Raw genomic sequence first — 23306 nt, 5'->3', positions numbered from 1 at the left:
TAAAACTGGTGCATCTTATGTCTTATTTAAGAAATTTGCCAAACCAAAAGCCACTTAGGATTTTTTCCTATGTTTTCTTCTAGAAATCTTATAGTTTAAGCTTTTCATTTTAGGCCCTGGTCCATTTTAAGTTAATTTTTAATGGTAAAGTCGAGGCAGTTTGTTTTCGCTTTCGATATATGGACCTCTAGATTTTCTAAAAGACTGTCATTCCCCCATTGAATTGCCCTTATACTTCTGTGGAAAACCAGCTGACCATATATGAATGGGTTTATTCCTAGGCTCTCTTCTGTTCAGCTCATCTGTACATGTGTCTTTATGCAGATACCACATTGTCTTGACTACTGTAGATTCTTATCTTGAACTCAGATAATCTAAGACTTCTGACTTCATTCTTCTTTCTGTAACTTTTGGGGGTTATTATAGGTCCTTTTAATTTCTGTATGAATTTCAGAGTACCTGTATCAATTTTTACAGATAACCTATTGGGGTTGTGTTGACTCTATAGGAAAATTAGTGGAGAATTGATATTCTAACAATGTTTAATTTTCTTTTCCATACAAACAGTGTATCTGCCTTTTATTTGGATTTTATTTAATTTTTCTCAGTAGTATTTTACAGTTTTTGGTATATAGGTCTTGCACATCTGTTGGCAAATTTTTTCCTAAACATTTCCTATTTTTTACCCTGTTGTATGTAGTATTTTTAAAATTTCAATTTTTCACTGTTTGCTACTAGTATGTAGAAATAGAACTGATTTTTCTATGTTGACTTTATATCCTGAACCCCCGTCCCCCTTTAAAACTCAGAGTGGGAACCTTTAAATACTGAGATGTGGGGCTTTTACATGATATGATAAGCATTTACAACGCAGGCACAAGCATCAGCATCCTTTCCCGTTTTAAGCTGATCACACTCTAGCAGTCCTGCAGCCGGCTGTGGCTCTGAAGGACGTGAGCGGGGAGCGGCTGGTGAACCTGACTCTATAGGCAGCGCGATGCCAGGTTTCCGGGAGTATTCCTGAGAGTGAACACGGCAGGCTGGGAATGCTCGCAGCCCCTTTAAGAGACCAGGGCCAACCCGCCATCAGGCAGCTGGGAAGGCAGCCCAGGAGATAAGAAGGGGCCCCCTGGTAGATTTAAGCCGGGGTCTTGAGCCACAGCGACTGGACTACTGACAGACAAGAACAAGGGGTGGTGAGAGGAGATGGAGCCACTAGACCCAGGCTGGTACGAGCTGGAGCAGCACCACCCACTGGGGCCAGAAAGAAGAGGGGGTATTAACTGTGGGTGTGCAGAGAGAGGGCGCTGACGTTCTCCAGCATAGCCTATCATGTTTATGGTTGTGGTTTAAAAACCCTACTAGACTACTTCAAGGCTTTATATGTAGTAACAGTTCAGTAAATACGTTTATTGAGCCCTATATGCTATGCTCCCTCTACTGATGTCCTTATGCTACAGCATACAGTGAGATCCTCGTTTATAGGGTTTGGAGACTACCTGATTTCTTGCTCAAACTAGAAAAATTCTGGCAAGGATTTACTCTGAAAAGCCCGGAGCTGCTCATTTGCACATATCTGCATAGATTTGCATAAGCCCTACATGTCGATACTTTCATGCTGGATTTAGATTTTCCCAAATCAGTTGCCTATTTTCAAAGGGAAAAAGAGGTACTTTGTCTCTGCTCATTCCTGCTCACCTTTCTTTTGCATCCACCAAAGATGCAAAAATGATTTCTGCAACTCTGAAATATAAGGAAGATTACCTGTGCCGCACAGTTTGTGTAGATACAAGCAGTCTTTTGCCTGTCAAGTTATTTTCCTTTCTCATTTCTGTTACAGTTCCTAGCTCCAAACTCCTGGGTGAGTCAGGGAATCATTAAGGCAAAAAAAAACCCTCTAGCTCAACAGCCAGGAGCTGAAATTGCCTAGAAGCCTTCCGGGCTTCCACCCTGTACCTGGACAGGGAGGCTAGAGGCGCTTGGCTGACCTGAAGCCCGCCTTCCCACTGTTTCCTGGCCCAGGGCTAGGCATGTCAGGACTACCTTTGTCTGTTCTGTCTCCTCCAGGAATAAATAAAAATATCATCCCCTCCCCCCGATCCTGCTCCTCTATTGGCCTGCTAGGCAAATATTTCATAATATGGGCTCATCCAATTGGGCATCGTGCCAGAACCAAGCGCCTCAGGTTGCCAGGGTGCTCCAATCAGGCAGGGCAGCCTGGGTGGGACCAGAGGGCTCCTGCTCTCCACATGGGAGGCAGCGGCATTACTCAGGTGGATGGCATCAAGGCAGGAGTTCCCGCTTTCTCGGAGCTGGGAAGAGGGGACGGGGCTGTCCATCAGCCAGCTGGAGGTGGCCAGCACTGAAGGGGTTAAAGCCAGTCAGCATGTGTGGCTGTTAATGATTGCTACCCACCAGGGCCTGATGAGTGTTAAAGGAGAGCCTTTTCCCTATTCCTGATTGTGAAAGGAGTCAGAGAGAGCAGAGGGCATCGCAGAGACGAGCTGGTGAGTGGTCCTCTGTCTCGCTGTCTGTCTGTCTGGGAGGCTCTGGAGCAAGTAAGGGAGCTCCAGTATTCCCATACCATCAGCTGGAGTGGGCTTTGTTACAGCCGGGTGCACATTCTCAGCGTGGGGCCAGATTTCAGTATCACCCCTATTTATTAGAAGGAAATCGTCAGGGTTCTCTCGGTCCAAGGGGGTGAACCCCTGGGCAGAGATGCCAGAAATACAAGTCACTGTCTGCCCCGCTGCGGAGACAATGGTTTCGTGTGTCCCTCTGCGCGCAGAGCTGGAGCCCGGCTCCCCCCGCTCCCTGAGCCATTGTCTCCAGAGCCGGGGACTCAGGAGCTCTGGGCAGAAGTGCCATCGGCCCCCTCACAGCCAGTTCCTGGGCCCAGCACTGAAGGAAGGCGGCGAGGGCTCAGCCAGAGGAGACTGGCATAGCTGGGTCCTGCCTTTGATCCCCTTTACCGCACGTCAAGTATGGAGAGGTGGGCGGCAGGATCAAGGAGGGGGTGCGGAATAGAGAGTTGGCGTGGGACTCAACTCCTTAGAAGACAAAGTTTATCATTTGGGAGCAACAGAAATCCAGGAAGAGAGAGAGCCAGTCTTCTGGGTTTAGATACCCCTTTCCCCAAACTGCCAACTCAGGACCCTCATTCCTTCTAAATATCGGGGCTCTTTGACCGAGGCACCTTCTCACGTCAGGTCAGACTTCTGCAGGCAGTGTGGACAGGAGTCTCCTGGCTTTGTCGGTGGAGTGCTAAGACGGACTTGTCTCAGCTGATGGTGTGTGTGTGTGTGTGTGTGTGTGTGTATGTATGTGTACTCTTGCGTGCAGAAAAAATGAAAGCCTGATTTGTCTCCAAAGCAGAAATGTTGACTTTACCCCCCTTGTAGCCAGAAGCCCTTTTGTCCCCTGCCTCTTTCTTGGGAGGAAAATGGTTCGATGACATAATGGTAATGGTAGGCGGCCCTGGAGGGGTCTGTCGGGTAGGAACAGAGGGCTCCCTGTGCCGGTCCTGAAGGCAGGTTTGAAAGATAAGGCAAGCCCAACCCTCTGGCTTTCAGCTGTGGTGCTTCCTCCAGCTAAGCTGCCCACAGGCAAACACAGACCAGGCAGGAGAAGGGGCGGTGCCAGCTACCAGCCCCGGCGGGCAGGAGCGGAAGCAGCCGTGTTTCTGGGCATGCAAGCCAAGAAAGAGAGGAAAGTAGGAACTGGGAGAGGAGCTGCCCCTTCTGGTGTTCTGCCTTGTGCTAAGAGTTAGCCGCAAGGATGACTAGCCGCCCTCCATCCTCGAACTTCCAGAGGCACCACAGAGCAATCGGTGTTCCCAGGCAGGGCAGTCTTCATGGACACACAACCCGTCATGGCCCTGCATCCTCAGAAGGGCTTGGTTTAATGCTCTCCTGTCACCGTCCTGAACTTCGTAATTTTTGAGCAAGGAGCTCTGCCTTTTATTTTGCTCTGTGTGTGTGAGAAGTTGCTCAGTCGTGTCCGACTCTTTGCGACCCCGTGGACTGTAGCCCGCCAGTCTCCTCTGTCCATGGGATTCTCCAGGCAAGAATACAGGAGTGGGTTGCCATTTCCTTCTCCAGGGAATCTTCCCCACCCAGGGATTGAACCCGGGTCTCCTGCATTGCCAGCAGACGCTTTATCCTCTGAGCCACCAGGGAAGCCTTATTTTGCTCTGAGGCCCACGAATTATGTAGCTGCACTATTCCCAGGCCAGCCACAAGGAGCAGCATCACGTGCTCCAGGTGTTCACGTGCTCCAGAAGGCTCAGGCAGACTCACCTGTTACTCAGGTGTCCCTTACCAAGCCTGCCTTCCTTCCTGACCAGGACCAAGCCCAGTGTCCCTTTTGTCATCTCCAAAGCACATGTGTCTTGTCTCAGCATCCCCACCGAGGCCTCCTTCAAGGCTACCGCATGGCAGGGGGACAGGCAGGGGCCCGCAGTGTCCCTCCCCAGGTTCCCTCATCCACTTTCCTTTCTTCCCAAGCTCCTCTGTCCCTTGTCTGGGCTCCAGGCAGGGTCTGGGCCTGGGAACACCTCTCCCATTCCTCTGGGGCCTTCTCCCATCCCCGCGCTAAGCCAGTTATCAATGGACACACTCTGGCACCTGCTTCAGGTGCTGTTTGTTTAAGAACAGACTGTACCCCTGGGATTAGCACAGGTTCCAGCTGGGTGGGGATAGGAAGGTGCAAGGAAAGGAAGACCCTGAGCCTGCTGTCTTCCCTGCAGTTCCTTTCCCTCTCTTCCGCCCAGTGGAGGCAGGACCAGGCAGACCCTGAAGGCCAGCTGTCCCGTCTTCCCCCTCCAGCCTCACCAGCAGCTGGCGAACCCAAGAAGGAGAAGGAGGCAGGAAGGAGGGCTGTTTCTTGCTCTTTTCCCTTTGCCAACCGCTGTGATCCTCTTTGTAACTTTTCTCAATTGCCTCTCCCAGGGCCTAGCCCACTGGGGCTGTTAGTAACAATATTTTCAAACCCTGGAGGAGTCTTAGTGCATCTATTTTAAAATGATAGATATCCACGTTAATTCTGATTGGACTTTCAGATGTATCCTTTGATTTTAGATGTTTAACTTTTTTGTTATCATTGTTGGCAACAGGTTTCCTTTTCCTTTTTCCCTTAGCTTAGGGCTAGAAGAGAACCTGCATTCCCCTGAGGACACTGAGCCCACGTCAGCGGGTGGAAGGACAAGCTGGTTTGGAGTTATGTGTTTTATAGAATCCAAACTTATTAGAACTGGAAGATGGCTTAAAGAACATCTAGCCCAGTGCTGTCCAACAGAATATCCACCGGGGTAGAACATGCTGCAACTTTCCTGTCCAATTTGGTGGCCTCTAGCTGTGGGGGCTCTCAAGCCCCAGCAGATTGTGGCTAGCATGACTGAGGAACTGAAGTTTTAATTTTATTTAATTTTCATTAATGAGAATGTAAATAGCTGCATATGACTAGTGGCTACTAAAATGGATGGGATAGTGCTCTTTGTTTTATTTCATTCTTTTATTTTATTAATGTTTATAACAGCAGTCACTGACTGAGCAACTGATAGGCGCCAAGCGTTCTCCTGGGTGCTTTAAATATGTGATCTTGTTTAATCTTCTGAGGGCTTCCCAAGTAGCTCAGGTGGTGAGAAATCTGACAATGCAGGAGACCCGGGTTTGATCCCTGGGGAAGGGCATGGCTTCCCACTCCAGTATTCTTGCCTAGAGAATCCCATGAACAGAGAGCCTGGTAGACTACAGTCCATGGGGTCGCAAAGAGTCGGATACGACTGAGCGACTAACACTTTTACTTTAATTCTCTGAGCAATTCGGTTTCATTCCATGTTCCAGATGAGGAAACTGAGATCCAGAAAAGTCGAGATGTCAGTATGGGTCAGCTACAGTCACGCGCCTGCCACTCTTTGTCCTTAACTGACAAGTGTCTCCAAAAGTTCTCTTAAGTTCTTTCCCTCCCAGGTCTCACTTTCTCTTTCTGGGATGTCAGGGGAGCTCACGGTGATTTTTCTCAGCACACAGAGGTGGAGAGAGCAGTGACTCTCTCCAGGCACAGCCATTGTGTGCTGGCTGGTTCCCCTGGTGGCCCTTGTCCCCAAGCTCCCCTTGTATCTTTTCTGCAGCAGACAGCAATCTGGGAGAGCCCCTGTCGTCCAAGCCCTGAGCCAGTTCCCCGCGTCCATGGGAAGTTCCAGACTCCTTGCTCCCGTCAGGAGGAGGTGCTCAGAGTTTCCCACAATCCATCTGTGTCCGAGGTGCTCAGAGTTTCCCACAATCCATCTGTGTCCCTGCTGTTCCAGTTCAGGAGAGCCAAGCAGCTGAGCCCTCCCAGCCAGCGAGTGAGGAGTGGTGCTCACACTGGGGCTTTGCTCCTGGCTCAGCTGCCTTTGCATCTGCACCACGTGCAGCCCTGTGAGGTGGGGACCTCCTTCCTCCCAGAGCAGTTGCCTCGGCCCTGCCCTCCCGCGCCCATTGATTTACTGCTCTCTTCTCCACCAGACGAAGCTCTGCTCAGTAGACTCTTAGCAGAGCCCGGCTGGCTGGTCGGAAGGGAGAAGGGAGAGGCCCCGGAGCAGATAGAGCCCGTCTGTCAGATCCCCTGGGGAGAGGCTTCATGGCTGAGCTCTCCTGCCTCACTCCCAGCTCAGCCTCCCGGAGCAGAGCAGCATGCCCCATCCTCCTGCCATGGGCAGACCGCTGGCCACAGATCTGGCCAGACGGATTGCAGCCACCGCATCAGACAAATCTCAGTCACCCCCCCACACAGCCGTCCACTTGCTGGGTGTGAGGTGCTGGCCAGGCACAGGGACACAGAAGGCCCAAGCTGTGAGCAGTTTGTGTGTGGCTGCCCCTGCACACCTCTGCACTAGGCAGGTGTTGTGGGACTCATGTTTTTGGGCACCTCCCACCCCACGACACACATGTCGCCTGTGGCCCTCAGGGGTTCGCAGTGAGGGGATGTGACCTTCATCGCTGCCTTCTTCCTGCGGGCCTTGCGGAGCCAGAGTCCTTCTCCCGAATCGCGAGTCTGTCTCCCTCTTCTTCTGGAGGTGAGGAGCTCAGGCTGGAGACGTGGCTGGGACTGGGGAAAACCAAGGAGATGCGAACTTTGTCTTGTTACTGTGAGTGAGTGAGTGAAAGTCGCTCAGTCATGTCTGACTCTTTGCGGCCCCATGGACTATATAGTCTGTGGAATTCTCCAGGCCAGAATACTGGAGTGGGTAGCCTTTCCCTGCTCCAGGGGATCTTCCCAACCCAGGGATCAAACCCAGGTCTCCCGCATTGCAGGAGAATTCTTTACCAGCTGAGCCACAGGGAAGCCCCTTGTTACTATAGCTGAGGCAATGAATCTCAGCTCCCCTGACTTGCGTGGGCCTTGCCTTGCTCCCAGGCCAAGGACCAGAGACCACGTGAGTTTAATGTTTTCCTTGTGTTCACCCCTTCAGAGCATCATCACCTTTATGCCTCTGCTGTCTAGTCTGGTAGGATATTTAAGCACAGCACAGTGGAGCACTAAACAGGCCACCACTCATTACTGCTGTTTCATTCTTAAAATGAGGAAACGGAGGCACGAAACAGCTTGACCCTTGCAGATTGCTGGGTTGGGAACCAAGAAGGCATTTGTAGCTTTTCAGGGTGTGGAAGGAGGGGGCGAGCCCAGCTGTGTTACTCTCCAAACACTCACTTGGTACCGTTCTTTCCCTCAGGGTGGGTGGGGTGACTGCTGTCTGCGGGATGCCAGAAGCAAAGCTGCCAAACTAGGAAGGGGGAGGTCTGGAAGTGGACAGCTGGGCTGCCTCAGTGTCTGGAGAGTAGGGCTCAGCTTTGTTGGGCGAGGGGAGGTAATTAGTTACTACCCTGCTCGTTGCCTCTGGGGCCTCTTCCCCGTTGCTGACCGTAGGGGAAGCAGCTTAGAGGCTGAGAGGAGGGGACTGGATTCCTTCCCCTCTGTTCTGTCTGGCTTGGTGGGGTCCCCAGGGGAGGTTGAGAGAGGGAAAGCATGCACCCCTTTTTCGCCTTCTCTTCTCCCCTCAGCGGGACGGCCAGAAGCACAGGGCCAAGGAGTGCGAGGAGCCGGGGAGCCGGGTTGCCCCAGCTCTCCAAGTTGGGTCACAGTGTATGGAGGCAGAACGCCTCCCAACCTGCTTCAGACAGCTGCTTTTTTATTTTAGTCTTCTATTTTGTTATTTTTTTAAATTTATTTTTATTGAAGTGTAGTTGATTTGCAATGTTGTTCATTCTGTTATACAGCAGCGTGATTTGGTTATACACACATTCTTTTTAAAAAAATATTGGTTTCTATTATGGTTTATCATAGGATTTTTTTTAATTGAAGGATAATTGCTTTACAGTGTTGTGCTAAGACAACTTCTGAGACCAGAATCATTGTTTTAATACCTGAAAGGGCTGTCAGTGTTCAGACAGTGAAGCAACAGTCATCCCAGGAATGACATTTAATAATTTATCAACCAGAAAGGACACAGGCCTGGAGTCCTAGATGGCCCTAAGACATTTCTGGATCACACAGAGGAGGGGAGGGCCAGTTATGAAAGTACTGAGATTCTTCCGTATTCGAAGAGTAGCCCTTTACCAACTAGTGTGGAAGAGTCTCAGTATTTTAATAAATGGCATGGTTATGCTGAATATCCACCCCGTTTATTTTTCAGAAGACAAATGGAGGTCCGTAAAGTAAAATAATCAGTTTGAAGATAAGATAATGCAAGTTGAGACAGAAGATCAGCATGAAGATTCCCCATGAATTTCCCCTGAGTACTCCCCCTCTGCCAGACACACACACACACCCACTGAGACACACCTTCACGCACTCACATACACACAGTAAAGTTGTGTGCTCAGTCGTGTCTGATTCTTTGTGACCCTGTGGACTGTAGCCCACCAGGCTCCTCTGGCCAGGGCTTATCTCATCCAGAATGCTGGAGCGGGCTGGCATTTCCTCCTTCCAGGGAGACACGCACACGTGCGCTCACACGTACATAGTGAAGCATCACCCTGCCTCAAGGGCACCCGAGGCTCTCCTACCCTTGCCTGCAGTCGTAGGCTTTCCTGCCTCCTATTCTTGAAATAAAAGCAATGTCCAGGCCCAGGCGATGATACCGGAGAGACCACGGAAGGACATCCATATAGGATGGCAGGGAGGAAGCCTGGGTCTGGAGCCCTGATTTCTGACTTCCATCCCTTGGCTACTGAGCCAGCTTTTCTGCTTGCTACCTGAGCTCGGGGCCAAGCTCAGGTCAAAATTGCCCCAGTGCCCCATGTCTGATCATGACAGGGGAGGAAAGGTGTTCTGACTCTTTGGGGCAGTGATGGGGCTGTGAGGACATGCAGAGTTAAGTGGGAGAGAGCAAGCCCGGGTCTTCCGTCCTCGCTACTTCCTGCGGCCCCGTAGCCAGCGTTTTGTATGTTCCGAGCTTACTCTCATCTTGCCATTTTGGAAATGACTGTGCACAGGAGGAAGACTAGAGTGAAGGCAGCGAGGACAGAGAACAAGCGCAAACACCGGGCTGACAGCCGTGTCCCCCGAGACCGCACGGCTGCTGTTTTGATCTGTTGGCAGCATTTCGAAAAGACCCAGTGTCTCGTGAAGGTGTCTTTCCCCCTTGCAATACCTACAGGTGCCTCCAGGCCTGACCCCCTTCGGCCTCCTCTTTGTATGGCTGCAGTAGGCGGGAGAGCAGTGGGGCTTGGTTGGGGAGAACCTGGCTAGGGAAGTGTATTTTTTCCTAGGAATGACGGGGGTGGGTGGGAGGGGGGAGCCTCAGGAATCAGGCACATCAGCATTGCTGGGAATGTGAACCAAGTTGGTTTTCAACTGGGACAGAAAATTGGAGCACATGCAGCTCCTTGAAATGATGATGACATCCAGAGGGGAGGTGGAGAGCGGGAGCCCGACCTTCGTTCCTCTGCAGGCTGCAGAAGTTTCCCTGTGTGTGGACAGCCTCAGCTTGGAATTTGCGAGCTAGGGGAAGAAGGAAGTGCGAGGGGTGGGCTGTGGCAGCCCTCCTCCCCGCTCACCTTGCAGTACTCTCTCCGTCTAATGAACTGTACGGCCAAAAGCCAGAGCTTTGTTGGGATGGAAAAACCTGGCTGGTGCTCATTCTCAGGAGCTCTGGGGTTGCAGCAGCTTGGTGTTTTGCAAATAACCAAGAGAAGCCCAAGGTGGAAGGAGTTGAATGTATCTCTCTCGTTGTTCAGTATTTATCATGGTGGGAGCTGTCCACTGTGAGTGTGTGTGTGTGTGCATGCATGTGTGTACACATGTGTGAACATGCATGTCTGCAAAGGGTCCTGAGCCTCCGGGTTGCTTTTGCTGCTGTTGACTGCATGGAGCCGGCTGTCATTCCAGGTCACTGTGGATTCTTAGGGAGCAGTTCGGAGGTCGGTCAGCATACGGTTACCTCCGTGGCGATGCTGTGATTGCACCTAGCACCTGTGCTCAGAGGCTGCAGGTGTCTCTTGAACTGTAGAAAAGCCCAAACTAGATGAAGGGACAGTGCTTAGGAAAGGGAGAGGCCCTATCTCTTTTCTTTGTAATTTATTGGTTTGGGCACTTCTGGAATGCCAGTCCCTGCTATGTTCACAACCATCTTAAGCCCGAGACTGGTTTTCATGTTCTAGCTCCAATACTTAGCATATATCTTGATTTGTTTTTAAGCAGAATAATATAGCCATCATGTGGTATATATAAAATGTTTCACATTTTGAAAGTTTCTGGTCATTATTTCATAGAACTAGAAAGTACCTCCCTTGCCAGGGAAGCCCCTCTCGTGTTGGGCCTGGAAAGATCAGTCATTCCAGTTCTCTTTTCTGATGACCGTTGGGACCGCCTTCGTAGGTACAGTGGGTAAGGGGACCACTAGTGGGCAACTCAGGAGTTTAGGGATGCTCCTGCCCCCTAGACTGCTTGAGAGTCCCCCTTCCCTTGGGAGGAATTTGAGCAGTACATTTGGAGGTGGTTTCATAACCATTTGTCCTTGAGAAATGGAGGACTTTGATGTCCTAAAAGAAAGGGAAGAGGAGAGAGAAAAAAAAACTGATCACCTGTCTCTCTTTCCCTTTTTTAATAGTGTTCAGTACTTGGTAAGTTCCTCCTGGTGTCTGACCTAATGAAAGCCTGTCAAATGTGTAGTTTAGTAGCAAAGGAAAAAGAAAATCTCCAGTCAGGTATTCTGTGTGCTCATGTAATCCTGAGGATTGCAGAGCTCTCACCAGACAGGGGGAACCCTTGGGCCTCTGTCCCTCTGCCTGCGCTATCTCCATGAGGCAGGAGAAGGCATTTAACTTGCAAAGTCAAGCAAAGGCTGTGGGAGGCCCCTGAGCTCAACTTGAAGGGGAAAAGGGACATTTTTGCCTTCTAGTGGAAGAAACCTCACTTCTCAGTGCACCTCAACGCCTCCTCCTGTGCACATGAGCTTAATTTTCTTCCCCTCCTAATGAAGATGGATCAAAGCCAAGCTATATAGTCAAGGGGGAGCCAGGCAGGGAAGCTGAGTGAAGGGGGTGAGGGGGCAGAAACGGAGCTGTTCTCATGGAGAGGAAGTAATTAATTTTAAGAGAGAGCAAAGATAAGGAAGCCCTTGGTAATAGAATGTCAAACTCCAAAGGCAGCTGGCTAAAAATTAAATCAGAGCATAGGGAGCTTCTTTTGTTCATTCATTCATTCAACAAATATTTATCGGGACCTACTGTGCACAGGCAGAGATCCCAGGCAGGCACTGGGAGAGGGTCCAGCTCGCCATGACCACAGCAGGGCTCCAGGAACTGAATTAGGGACACGGAGAGGTGGATTTGCAAAGTGAAGCCATTTGTCATCAGGATAAAGATTTGCAGAAGTACCACTAAATGGCTGAATATATTGACCTTTTGGATTTAGGATTAGTTGCTTAAATATCAGCCCCAGTTATATCCGACCAGCTTGTCTCATCACGGGTTAAATAATAATGTTGTCTTTTCTACTCACTGATTGCATTGCTCTCTGACTGGGTTCTGTCTTCAAACCAAACAATTAGATTAGCTCCTCCCTTTCAGTGTCTGTTGGCGTCACAAAATTGCCGTAACAAGAGACTATGAAGTCAACAGAATGCCTGGTGCTGCTGAAAGGAACCACCTTGGTCAGAAAGGATTCTGTCATCGGAAGATAAAAATGGAACAATATCCAAAGCTAAAGAAACTAAAATTTGATACCAAAACAGAACATCTCCAAAAAAAAAAAAATCTCGGCAGTGTAAGATAACGGTGGGTCTGGAGCATCCTCTACTGAAACCCTTCACAAACACCCGAGGCACTCACTGAGACTGACTGCAGAGCAGGCTTGCCTGGTGGCAGGGGCTTGGAAGAGATGACCGTCAGAGGCCCCTTGCATGGAGGGCCCTTGCACTTTAAGACATGGAGGACCTCAGGAAAAGAGGAGAGGTGACCGTCTTCAATCTCTGGAGAGTTCAGAGTAGCGAACGAGGATGCAGGCCTCCTTGCCCCAAGCAGATCTGACAGTCTCCAGCTGGGATTTATCATATTGCATCTGGGCAGATTTACAAAAATTAACACATGATGACCCCCGCTGTGAGCCCCATTTGCTACCCTCTTCCTCACAAGATTTGGGAAGAAGCTTTTCTGCCAGTTCACCCGAGCAAAGAAGTAAGTCCTCACCACCGGCTCTGGCTCCACGACACCCACGCCCACACGCTTCACTTGCTTATCTGCTGGGCCACCCCAGTCGGAGGGTGAGTGGCCTGGGCGACAGCCTGGGGCGGTGTCTGGAGGGGTCGTGTAGGGGGATGCCGTGGAGAAGCCTCATTCATTACGTTCCTGTCTGCACAGAAGAAGGCTGGGCAGGCTGGGAGCAGAGAGAGGAGACCCCGTCAGTCTCTGCTTCCAGCATCAGCATGGCACAACAGCCGCACGTGAATCCCGAGCTTCATTTAACCCTGTGCCCACGGGCTCAGAAGGGTCTCTCTGAAGCGAGTGGATTTCATCCGAGGGCCTGTGTTCTGGGCCAGGAGATGGGGCGGCAGGGAGGGCTGGCGTGGGTTTCTGCCGTGCAGATGGGGATGCAGCCCCAGACTCCTCCACCCTCCCAGAGACTCCGTGTCCTTCGCGCCACGAGGTCAGACTGCTTAGGAGTGGAACACCTGCGCTGTGTGCCTGCTCCATCTCTCTGCGTTCGCTGTTTCTCCTCGGGGACCTGAGCTATCATCCCCGACTCACTCATCCTGCCCCCGGCGCTCTGCCCAGCAACATTCTGATTGAATGCTGGGAAGCCACAGGCCCCCCTAGGGCACCCGGGCACCCCTGCCACCCAGAGAGAGGCCCTCCCCCTCCCCAGTGCCGGAGCCGGAGGAGGGAACCAGCAGTGCCCGCTGCCACCACGCGCTGGAGCCTGGCCGGCACTGCGAGCGGAACTGGAGGACTCACTTCTCAGAGGGATGCTACGAGCGGGCTGGCTGCTGGGTCCTCTGAGGCTGCTGCACAGGGGCCAAAGCTGCCAACAAGATGCTGAAGTTTCGAGCCGATCGACGGGTCAGGTAGGGTTTCTGCAGCGGACTGTGAGCCAGGTGAAGTGAGAGCTGAATTGGCGGGTCACGGGCTCTGGGGGCGTCACAGTGAGGGGCCCGCCCCGTGTGACCTGGAGATCAGAGTAGTTAGGTCAGTGGTTGCTGCATTGCAGTGCTTGTGAAGGGGACGCTGTCTTGAAACTGGTAGCGCCAGGGTGCGGTGAGGACGTCATCTGTCGGGGTTGCTGGGTAGGAGAGTCTAGGGCAGGAAGAATTCAGTGTCCTTTGAAAGACTTGTGCCGGCTGACAGCAAACTCTGTGTGGCTTCAGGGTGTGTGTGTGTGTGTGTCTTTCCGTCTGGTCATCTGTACCAGTGCCTGCAGGAAAGATTCCAGCAGAGCTGTCACAGGGAATGTGTACAGCAGAGTGGGCCAAAGGCGATGACTTTGGGGAGAGTGTCGGGGGGTGGGTGATCTGAGCTGGGAAATGGCAGAGGCCTTGGTGCCTCAAGGATCTTGGCTGTTGCAGCCTGCTCGCCCCCCACCCCCTCCCCGGGGCAGAGCCAGGCATGCTGGTGACTAGACACAGCTGCCCTCCCTTGCCGAGACCCCCTGTGGTTAAGTTGAGAGCATCCTTATAAACCTGGGACAAAGGGAGGAATAGAGTTTGCGAAACAGAAAGTGAGTTATCAGTGTGATAGAGTTAGAACCCAGGCTAGACCCAGAGGGATGGTATGGGGAGGGAGGTGGGAGGGGGGGTTCAGGATTGGGAACATGTGTATACCCGTGGCGGATTCATGTTGATGTATGGCAAAACCAATACAATACTGTAAAGTAATTAGCCTCCAATTAAAATAAATACATTTAAATTTTAAAAAAAGAAAAGAAAAAAATAAATTCCTCTTAAAGGGGAAAAAAAAAAAAAAAAAAGAACCCAGGCTAACTAGACACTGGCCAGACTTAGGGTCCTCTCTGGTAAGCCCAGGCTGCAAAACCCAGATTTCCACATAGGCTGTAGCCACTGCTCACTGGGTTTCTATCTACCACGTGTCTTTGGATTTGATCTGAACATGACTGGTTTGGAAGCTGAAAAAATCACCCGCTGATATTATGTCTAACTTCAGCAAACAGTTCCACTGGGAAGTGTCCCAGACTATGGAAAGCAGCTCTCCGAAAGGTTACTTTACTTCTCTCATGCAGCTGAGGGGATGTCCTGAGGTCTCTTCCCCTTACTAGCTGACCTGCCACTTGCCAAGCAGAGCACTGACCCTTCCCTGTGGGAGGGCTTGGTGGCCTGGTATTGAGACCCACAAGCCCCAGTGCAGCCTCCATGGGCTCCGTGCAGACACCAGCCTCTGGGGGTGGACCGAGCATGTCTGGGCTCTCAGCCTCTCTCAAGAGGGGTGGGAAAAGAAGACCTTAAAATTCTCCCAGCACCCCCACTGGCTGCAGGCTTGAATCTCCTACTGTTTTCTTGCCAGGTGGTCCTTGGCTTGCAGAGTCCACCTCAAATGACAGCTACTCATGGTGTAGACCCTCTGCCCGGCCCCTCCCTAAGTTCTGTCTGCTGCCTTTCCTCCCCTGTCTCTCTGCGGAGCCCCCACGGAACTTTCCTGACAGTCAGCCAGAAGAGCCCCAGCAGGGCCTCCACGATACAGCCCCACCTGCCTCTGCACAGACCCCGCCCCTGGCCCATGTCTCCCTCTGCTTCCGGCGGGCCGTCTTTACAGCAGCCACTCCCCGGCCACAGTGCCCGTTAGCCAGACGTGACTGCTGAGCCAGCGGCCACCTCCAATGCTGGACTGGTCCAAGGGCTCGGCTGCATCAGCTACTCCCTTGCCAGGGAGGTCCTGGACTTGGAGTGAGTGGGGCCCAGCCCGAGCTCAAGAATAGAAGCCCTGGATCTCTTGTTTCGTTTGAAGAAACAAGTAGAACAGGGGAGGAAGAGGTCCAAGGTCACAAGAGAATTCTTTCAGCAAATGATGAGTGAGCAGTTTTATGCGGCGCCCTGGCCAGAGTTGTCTTGCTGAGGGTGCCCGTCAAACGCCAAGTCTTGGCCATTGGACCCCTCCCCAACCCCCACAGACATGCCCAGAACAGCCACGGAGAGGGTTAAGTGGGCTTCTTTCCAGTCTAGGGATCTCCAGTAAGTGGTTAACACTGTCGGAAAGACAGCTTCCCCTCCCGACGGACCTGCTGCTGCTTCTGCAGCCCGGCCCTCGCTTGTCGCTTTCAGTCCTGCTGGAGGGCAGAGTGACAAGCTCCTGGAGGTCTCCGTGCCCGTCTCTGCCCAGGGCCCGTCCACCCTTGGGCGTGTGTGTCTTGACCACAGCTTTTCTCTCTCTCTTGCCTCTCCAGCCATAATGAAAGACGGAACACATTTCTACACCCACTGACTGGCCAGGTTCCAGAGGAAAACAAAAAGTTTGACTTGAAAATGTATGTTTACTCCCTGCCCACTATTTGGCCTTTGCATCCTTGACCACCAGGAGCTGTGCAGCTGGGAAGCAGAGGGAATGGGGGGCAGAAAGGGGAGCAGAGGACTTTGGGGTCACTCACCTCAGTTCTGAGGGCGGGAAACTTCTGAGGCCCATCTGGCTTGACAACCTTACCCCCTTTCCTGGAATCTTGCGGGGCCCAGGTTGATGCATCCCATGGGCTGAGCTCAAGGAGACAGGTCTGAGGCTGGCATGTCATTCACCTGGGCCTCTGAGGGGCTAGTGAGCTTCTGCTGTGACCACGAGAACCTTGGCTCGGTCAATGAAAGAAAAAAAAAGATAATTAAATGTCTCTCACGTCCACTGGGCCACCACGTCTTTTAAATTAGAAGGAGACGAAGTCCCAGAGTCACAGGGCCTAGGTTTTTAAGGTAACTTTTCAGGAAAGGAAGAGGAGAATGTGCAGAGCCCCTGGTGGATGATCTCAGAAGCGCAGTGGGGGCAGCTGAGGCCCCCTTGGGGGTGCTGGGGACCCTCGTTTGTGCTGAACACTGGAACGGTGAACGGCAGGGTGGGGAAGGGGCGGGCAGCACCTGTTGTTTCCTGGTTCTCACCAGCCTCTTTCTTCCTTTCTGGTCAACTTGAAATCAGATCAGCTTTGGACATGTCCAATAAAGCAGGTGGGAAACGGCCAACTACCACCAACAGTGACCTAACCAACCACAGCATGGTGTCTGAGGTCCCTCCAGAGCGGCCCAGTGTCCGGGTAAGCCTAGCCGATCCTTGGAAATGTATCAGGCTGCTTGCTTATTCCTGCAGGTTCCAAAAAGCAGGTGACGGGATGCACGCAGTGGGGAGCAGGAAGGGAAGAGGGCTCAGACCAGAACCATACGGAAGACCCACCTCTGGCCTGGGGGTCTCAGCCTCAGCACCGCTAGCACTCGGTCTGGGTCGCTCTTTGCCGTGTGGGGCTGCCCTTTCACTGTAGGGTGCTGAGCGGCGTCCCTGGCCTCCACCCAAGATGCCCATCACCCATCCCCGACGACCAAAAATGTCTCTCGACATTGTTAGATGTCCCCTGTGGGACAAAACTGTCCCACCCTCACTGAAAACCACCGACCTGGGGGGCAGCAGGACGATAACTAATGAAGGGCCTGGCAACTGGGTGCTCAGAAACAGGGGAGGAAGGAAGAGAGTGTCAGGAGAAAGGAGCAGCCAGAGAAGGAGGTCGCAGAGAGGTCTGGTTGGAGGCGGGCTGGAGGTGTCCGTGGGGTTTAGTAACACTGGTAGCTGGGGCTCTGACAAGACTAGTCGCAGAGCTGTGAGGAGAGCAGAAGGCAGAAACAAGCGGAGAGGCCTTCCGAGGAGATGGCAGGGCGGGCACGGGGCGCTGGGGAGTAGAGGCTGCTCTTGCTGGAAACGAGACCGTCCATGGCGGCACGGCCACACAGCGGAGGGCTCTCTAGTCCAGGGACTGGAGCTAGGTGTGCGACAAGGATAAATCCTAAGAACGGTGTCAAGTTGGAAAGTATGAAAACTATAGTGTCATTTATGTACATTGCAAACACATGAAAATAATTCAGCATTTTTACAGATGGGCTTGCAGTACCAACATATAACCATGGAGGAAGAAAAGGCAGTGAGGTCAGGGAGGGGCTCAAAGGGAGGGGCTCAAAGGGACGGGGCTCAAGGGGAGTTTCGGCTCTATTTGTCAGATTTTATTAGGAAAGAAGACACCATGTAGTGGTGATTTAGTCCCCACTTTTCTGAAATGGCTGAAATATTTCAAAAAAATATCTTTAAAGAAACTTGACTATGAAGGGAAATGAGGGGCAGAGGGTGGCAGCCGTGAGATATGCAAGGTGGAGGGAGGTTTTCTTGGTTTACTTTGTTTCACGATGTTAAGGGCAGGAGGGGAATGGCCCAGCAGGCAGTTTCAGGAGAAAGGGCATAGCCAGTGTGTCGTGTGTCTGTGGAGCCGGGAGCCAGGTGCAGAGGTGGTGGTAGCCGGTTAGAGGAGGGGCCTCTTCCTGAGGCTGCATAGAAAGGTGTGTGAAGCTTGAGGGTGGGGCTAGGAGTTTAAAGACGTCCCCACCAGATGTTTTCAGGTTTTGCAGGAAAGTAGGAGGTAGGGTTTTCTGCTAAGAGTGGGGTGGGTAGAGGGGCATCGGGGGCAGGGCTTCAGAATAAACCCAAGGATCAGCGGCCAGCAAGGGACATTTGGAATATTGTCTGATAATGCTGAAGGGTCACCTGAGGTCCTAGATGGAGCCTGTGGCTCTGACTCACGGGTGGGTGTGGTTCCTCTCCAGCAACACTGCCTGGAAGATCCTTGCATTGACTCGAGGTTGAGGGTTGCTGGGAAGCAGTGGCAGAGAGATAAGAAGGCCAGTTTATTACTGAGGGGTTGGCAGGGGAATGGCTGAAGTGGCTGCTTCTGGGAGCAGCTTTTAGGCTGCAGAGAGCCTGTGAAACTATGCCAGATGTCGGACTGAGACAAAAGGGAGAGACTTAAGGATTTTCATATTTTGAGGGTGATGGATAACTTCTTCAGATAGCTAATCTCTGCCACTATGTGTGAGTCTTTACAAGTAAAGTAGAGAAAATAATTACACTTCCCAGTTTGGGAGGTACTTTCTGATAAACCCTGGTTTCTTCTTTCCTTCTTCCTACAAGTGTTTAGTAAGTGCTTGTTGATAGTTGGACACCTTGCTAGGCTCTGGTTAATGTAAGATGAACAGAAGCTTCTCTGTACAGAGAGCTCACAGTCTAGAGAGGGGGATGGGAAGCCAGCGGTCCCGTTGCAGCGTGACAGGGTCTAGACTGTGAGAATGTACAAGAAGGGGCAGCAGCGCCGCCCTGGGAGAGCAGGGAGGTTCTGTGGGCTCATGGTGCTGCGCTAGGCTCAGAAGGACGGGTAACGGCAGCGGGGCCTTCCAGGAAAGGCCTCGTGGGGTGGGAGAGACCCACTTGGAGTCTGGCGTGACCAGTGGCAGAGTTGGAGTTGCGTGGTGGAGTTGCTGAGAGTGGGCGACAGCCCGGCCGGGTCTTGTAAACCTGTCCTTGCATGCTCTGCGGAGGACTGGAATTCTCTTCTAAATGACGGAGCAAGCGAGAAGTTTTAAGCAAAAGAGGAGGATAATTAATAAAAGTGTAATTCATGGCAGAGGGTAGCCAGCAAGAAGAGACGACAAGCCATGAGGCAACAGCAGCAGCAGCATTTGAGGCGAAAGGGTGGGCTTGAAAACCACCCAGAAGATAAAGTCGCCAGCCCCGTATGGAGGGTTGTGAGGCACGCGGGGAGGAGGGGGCGCTGACAGCGGGCGCAGAGAGCGGCTTTAGGCCCGAGTGGGGCGTGGGCCATCCCCAGAGGAGAACCACAGAAGTAGAGAAGGGCAGGGTCGGTTGCAAAGGGGGTGGCTTTGGTTTTGTGCTGATTCAGCCCTAGCTGGACTGCTAGTGAGCAAATGGACTGGGCCTTAGCTAGGGTTAGGGAGCTTTTGGCACTTTGCTGGCAGCTGCGGCGATGGATGTGGACGAGGTGATGCACAGCGCTTGGCGAGAGGAAAGGTGTGAGCTTGGAGTTCACCAGCACTTGCGGTGGAGGCGAGCGCGGGAAGGGCTGGCGCAGACGGAGTACTGAGGAGTGAGGAACGGCGTCCCAGAGACCGAGGGGAGAGGCGCTCTGCAAAGTCAGGGGCTGCGTGTCCTGGGTGCAGTGACATCGCAGGGGCCGTTTCAGAAGAGGCGGGGGAGGCTGAGGAAAGGGAGGAGGAAAAGCGGCCCGTCTCTGACGAGAAAGAGGTGGAAGGGAGGGCAGGCGTTCCCGGACAGTGGGCTGTGGCTGCAGGGGCAGTCAGGGTGTGTGCATGTATGAGAGACAGACAGATGGATGGCTGATTTGAGATGGACAGACCTGAGCATCTTTGCCGAGGAGAAGCCGCCAGTAGGGGAGGAAGAGACGAAGACACAGTTGAGAGATTATAGGTGAAGCAAGTCTCAGAGGAGACAGCTGGCTGGACTCAGTGGCCTTGGAAAGAAGGAAAACGCTTCTTCTTTTGACCTTGTAGGAAAGGAGACAAGGAGAGTGGTGAGGGCGACATTTTCTGGGTAAAAGGGTGTGAAATTGAGGAAGTGCGAATCTGACAGCCCTCATTTTCTCGGTGAGGCTCAGGCCCCATGGAGGGCGGGGTGGGCAGAGGGCAGAGGGTGCGCTGGAGCGGCGGGCAGCACCGTAATCTCCCTGGGAGTGCAGGGAGGGTGGACGATTCGATTACTCTGTGGTTTAGAGTTGCAGAGAAGATCAAGGAAAGGCGCTGGATGGGGTGCTGGAGAGTGCGGTTGATCTACCCTGCCAGGGAACCTGGGCTTTCTAGGAAGACAACCAATGCCAGGAGGTAGCTGATGAATCACAAGAAAAGGGGAGACGTTCAGGAGCTGGGGGTGACGGTGGAAAGGCTGGTGTAGATGAGTGATGGAGTGAGAAAGCCCGGAGGATGGGGCGCTGAGGTTGAAAGATGGGAGCGTGAGAGCTGGCGATGCTGGCGGCGGAGCCTTGGGGGCAGGCCAGGTCTAAGGTGTGGCCGTAGGGGTGAGCTGCTGGGGTGGGAGTGGACGGCTCTGGACCTGAGGAATCAGGGTGGTTTAAAGTCAGGCCACTGGACGGGCTGTTGGAGCCAAGAAATTGTTGCTGTGATCCAAGACTTAGGACAAAGCAGATGACTGACACCAAAACCCTTCGTCTCTGAAGGAATGGTCTAGGAGCTGATCGTGGTGAGAAAGGCTAGGCAGTGAAAGGCCAGTGGTGCTTCGAGAGAGAGACAGTGTTGCCAGAACGTGGTGGGAAAGAATGGCAGTGTCCATGTGGCAATAAGGAGCCAGGAGAACACCCGTCCGTCCTCCCTGGTCTGTGGTATGCTGGGCGTTCAAGAATGAATAGGACTCGGAGAGGATGGAGATATAGGGAGTCTACTTCCAACTGAGTGGGTCCAAGACAGCATTAAGAAAGAGGTAAGGAGTAAGGCCAATAGGAGGAGGCTAGGCCGGAAGTGAAATGGGAAAAAAAATCTTATTTTCTCCTTAAGAAAAACCACATCACAGTGAGACAGGTAGGACTGTTCTTTTGAGCCCCACATTAGAGATTAAAAAAAGAGTCAAAAAATTGAAAGCCTGTGCGCTTGAGTTAGTAACAGATCCAAGGTTCTTACCCGAGCTGCTTAACCTGAGGGCCCCCGGGGTGGCTCTGGAGAGGGACCTCTCCTGCCAAGGGCAGCCTCCCCGTGCAGGCGGGGCGGGAAGGAGAGGGAGAGAGTGAAGCCGGCTGCTGTCTGTCTCCCTAGGCCGCCCGGCCATCCCGAAAGGCCATCGCTTTCGGCAAGCGCTCCCACTCCATGAAGCGAAACCCCAGCGCTCCCGTCACCAAGGCAGGCTGGCTCTTCAAGCAGGTGAGGCCTCCTCTGCCATCCTGCCCCTCACAATGCTGCTTTCTCCTTATACCATCATTTCTCTGTACTTAGAAGAGCCCATGTATACTTTGCTATGTCTTTCCCAGGTTCTATTTTGGTATATTTCTGTGAACGAATCTCCTGATTTTATAAAGGCTCCGGGAGGTCGAGTATCTTCCTAAAATCACAAAGAGAAATTAGCATCACATTTGGGAGTCCAGCCAGGTCTCCTGATGGGCAGAGGCAATGACTTTGAAATAAGTAGGCCCCCCACCCTATGAGGGTGATGAACAGGGAGGCCTGGTGTGCTGTGATTCATGGGGTCGCAAAGAGTCGGACACAACTGAGCGACTGAACTGAACTGAACTGAACTGAACCACCCTATGAGAGCAGCCAACGGCTAGGTTGGCAGGCCTGCTTGTTACGAAGGGAGGGGTGTCTCCTGAGTTGCGGGGTCCAGTCCTCCTTGCTGACCCTGCCACGACCGCTGCCTGACCTTCTGCTCCATCCCTCTGACCCTTTGCTGCTGCATTTAGCTTCCCTGGGGAGACCCTGAGGCCCAGAATCACAGAAGTAGAAGGTCCCAGGCAGTTCTGTAGTGTCATTCCCCACCCCTGAGGGCTCTTGGGGGTTGCCGGCCCTTCTTAGTGGGCCGAGCCCACTTAGTGTGACAGAGCCTCAGCCAGAAGCAGGGTGTCCTTATGCTGAGCGCAGCCCTCTTTCCACTGCACGCCCCCTCCTCACCGCACCCAGCTCACAGACCCTCCTGTCTGTTCGCCCGCGTGTCCTGCAGGCCAGCTCTGGAGTTAAGCAATGGAATAAGCGCTGGTTCGTCCTGGTGGATCGCTGCCTCTTCTACTACAAAGGTGAGCCTGTCCCTGGTGCTGGCAGGGGATGCCGAGAGCTAGTGCCCCCTCTTTATTATTCTGCCCTGTCACGGGGCTCTTAAGCTGATGGGTGTGGGTGCATAGGGGTGCACACATCCCCTCTGTGCTCTCTGGCACCGGTGGGGCGTGACCGTGAGATGAGACACAGCTTTCTTGCTTACACTCTCACTCACTCGACAGTATTTACCGAGCGCCTCCTGGGCTTCAGGCAGTTCTGATGGGTCGCGCAGTGCATGAACAGGACCGTCAGGTGGCAGGGGGTGAAGTCTGGGTGAGGAGGGCAGGAGAGGAGGAGGAGGGAGAAGAGGAGAGTGCCTGGCCACACTAGCAGCCCACCTGCTAACTGGACCTTGTATGCTGAACTCCCTTCTGCCCTACCGGGGTGCATGGTCCGACCTGTGCAGGCCAGGTTTTTGGGTCAGTTCTGTTCACTGTTGTATCCACAGCACCAAAAACAGCACGTGGCACGTGGTAGGCGCTCTGTCGATGTGCAATAAACGGTCATCCCCCAGCTTCTGCCCTCTCTGCCTGCCCCAATACTCACTCCCTTCCCTCCCCTCGAAAGAGGGTAAAGCTCTTGTAACTTGGGTGCAGCGGCCTCTAGGAGGTTATTTTCAAAGCACGCACAGCAGCAATTTGTCACAGAGGGCAAGTTGCCTTCCCAGTGGAGGGAACTGGTGAGGGCTGATGACCTGTCTGGCTAACGCCTGGGCGCTGAGGAGAGAGAGGGGGAAGGGATGTAGCGGGCGTGGCTGTCTCCTTCTCCCGCATGCCCCGGAGTGGCAGGGATCCGGCTTCTCCCGGTCTCCTGGGGCCAGTTCAGTGGATCATTAACTTTGGCACACAAAGGTTGTACCCAGGGACCCCTCCCTGCTGTTGCTGTGCCCAGAGACTCCTGAGTCCTGAGGAGAGAGGCAGGAAGGGGCTGCACGTGTAGGTCCAATCACAGAGGAAATCCCGAGACTGAGAGCGAGGAATCTGCTTGGACCGGGCCCTGGGACGCAGGGCCCCCCTGGAGCTAG

General features: G+C 52.9%; 1 protein-coding gene across 5 annotated transcripts in view; it reads left to right on the top strand.

Annotated features, from left to right (window-relative positions):
* Positions 1 to 23306, top strand: part of PLEKHA6 (pleckstrin homology domain containing A6) — a 143570-nt gene that overhangs the window by 81663 nt on the left and 38601 nt on the right. For all 5 annotated transcript variants that reach the window (XM_018060008.1, XM_018060007.1, XM_018060009.1 and 2 more), the window contains 4 exons: positions 15874 to 15954; positions 16605 to 16719; positions 21293 to 21397; positions 22191 to 22263. In XM_018060008.1, the coding sequence (XP_017915497.1) occupies positions 15874 to 15954; positions 16605 to 16719; positions 21293 to 21397; positions 22191 to 22263 (374 nt within the window). The remainder of the gene's footprint in view (positions 1 to 15873; positions 15955 to 16604; positions 16720 to 21292; positions 21398 to 22190; positions 22264 to 23306) is intronic.

This window comes from Capra hircus, chromosome 16 (genome assembly GCF_001704415.2).
Source record: "Capra hircus breed San Clemente chromosome 16, ASM170441v1, whole genome shotgun sequence".
Classification (NCBI taxonomy): Eukaryota; Metazoa; Chordata; class Mammalia; order Artiodactyla; family Bovidae; genus Capra; species Capra hircus.
The sequence above is the reverse complement of the archived record's forward strand: the minus strand, read 5'-3'. Positions and strand labels throughout refer to the sequence as shown.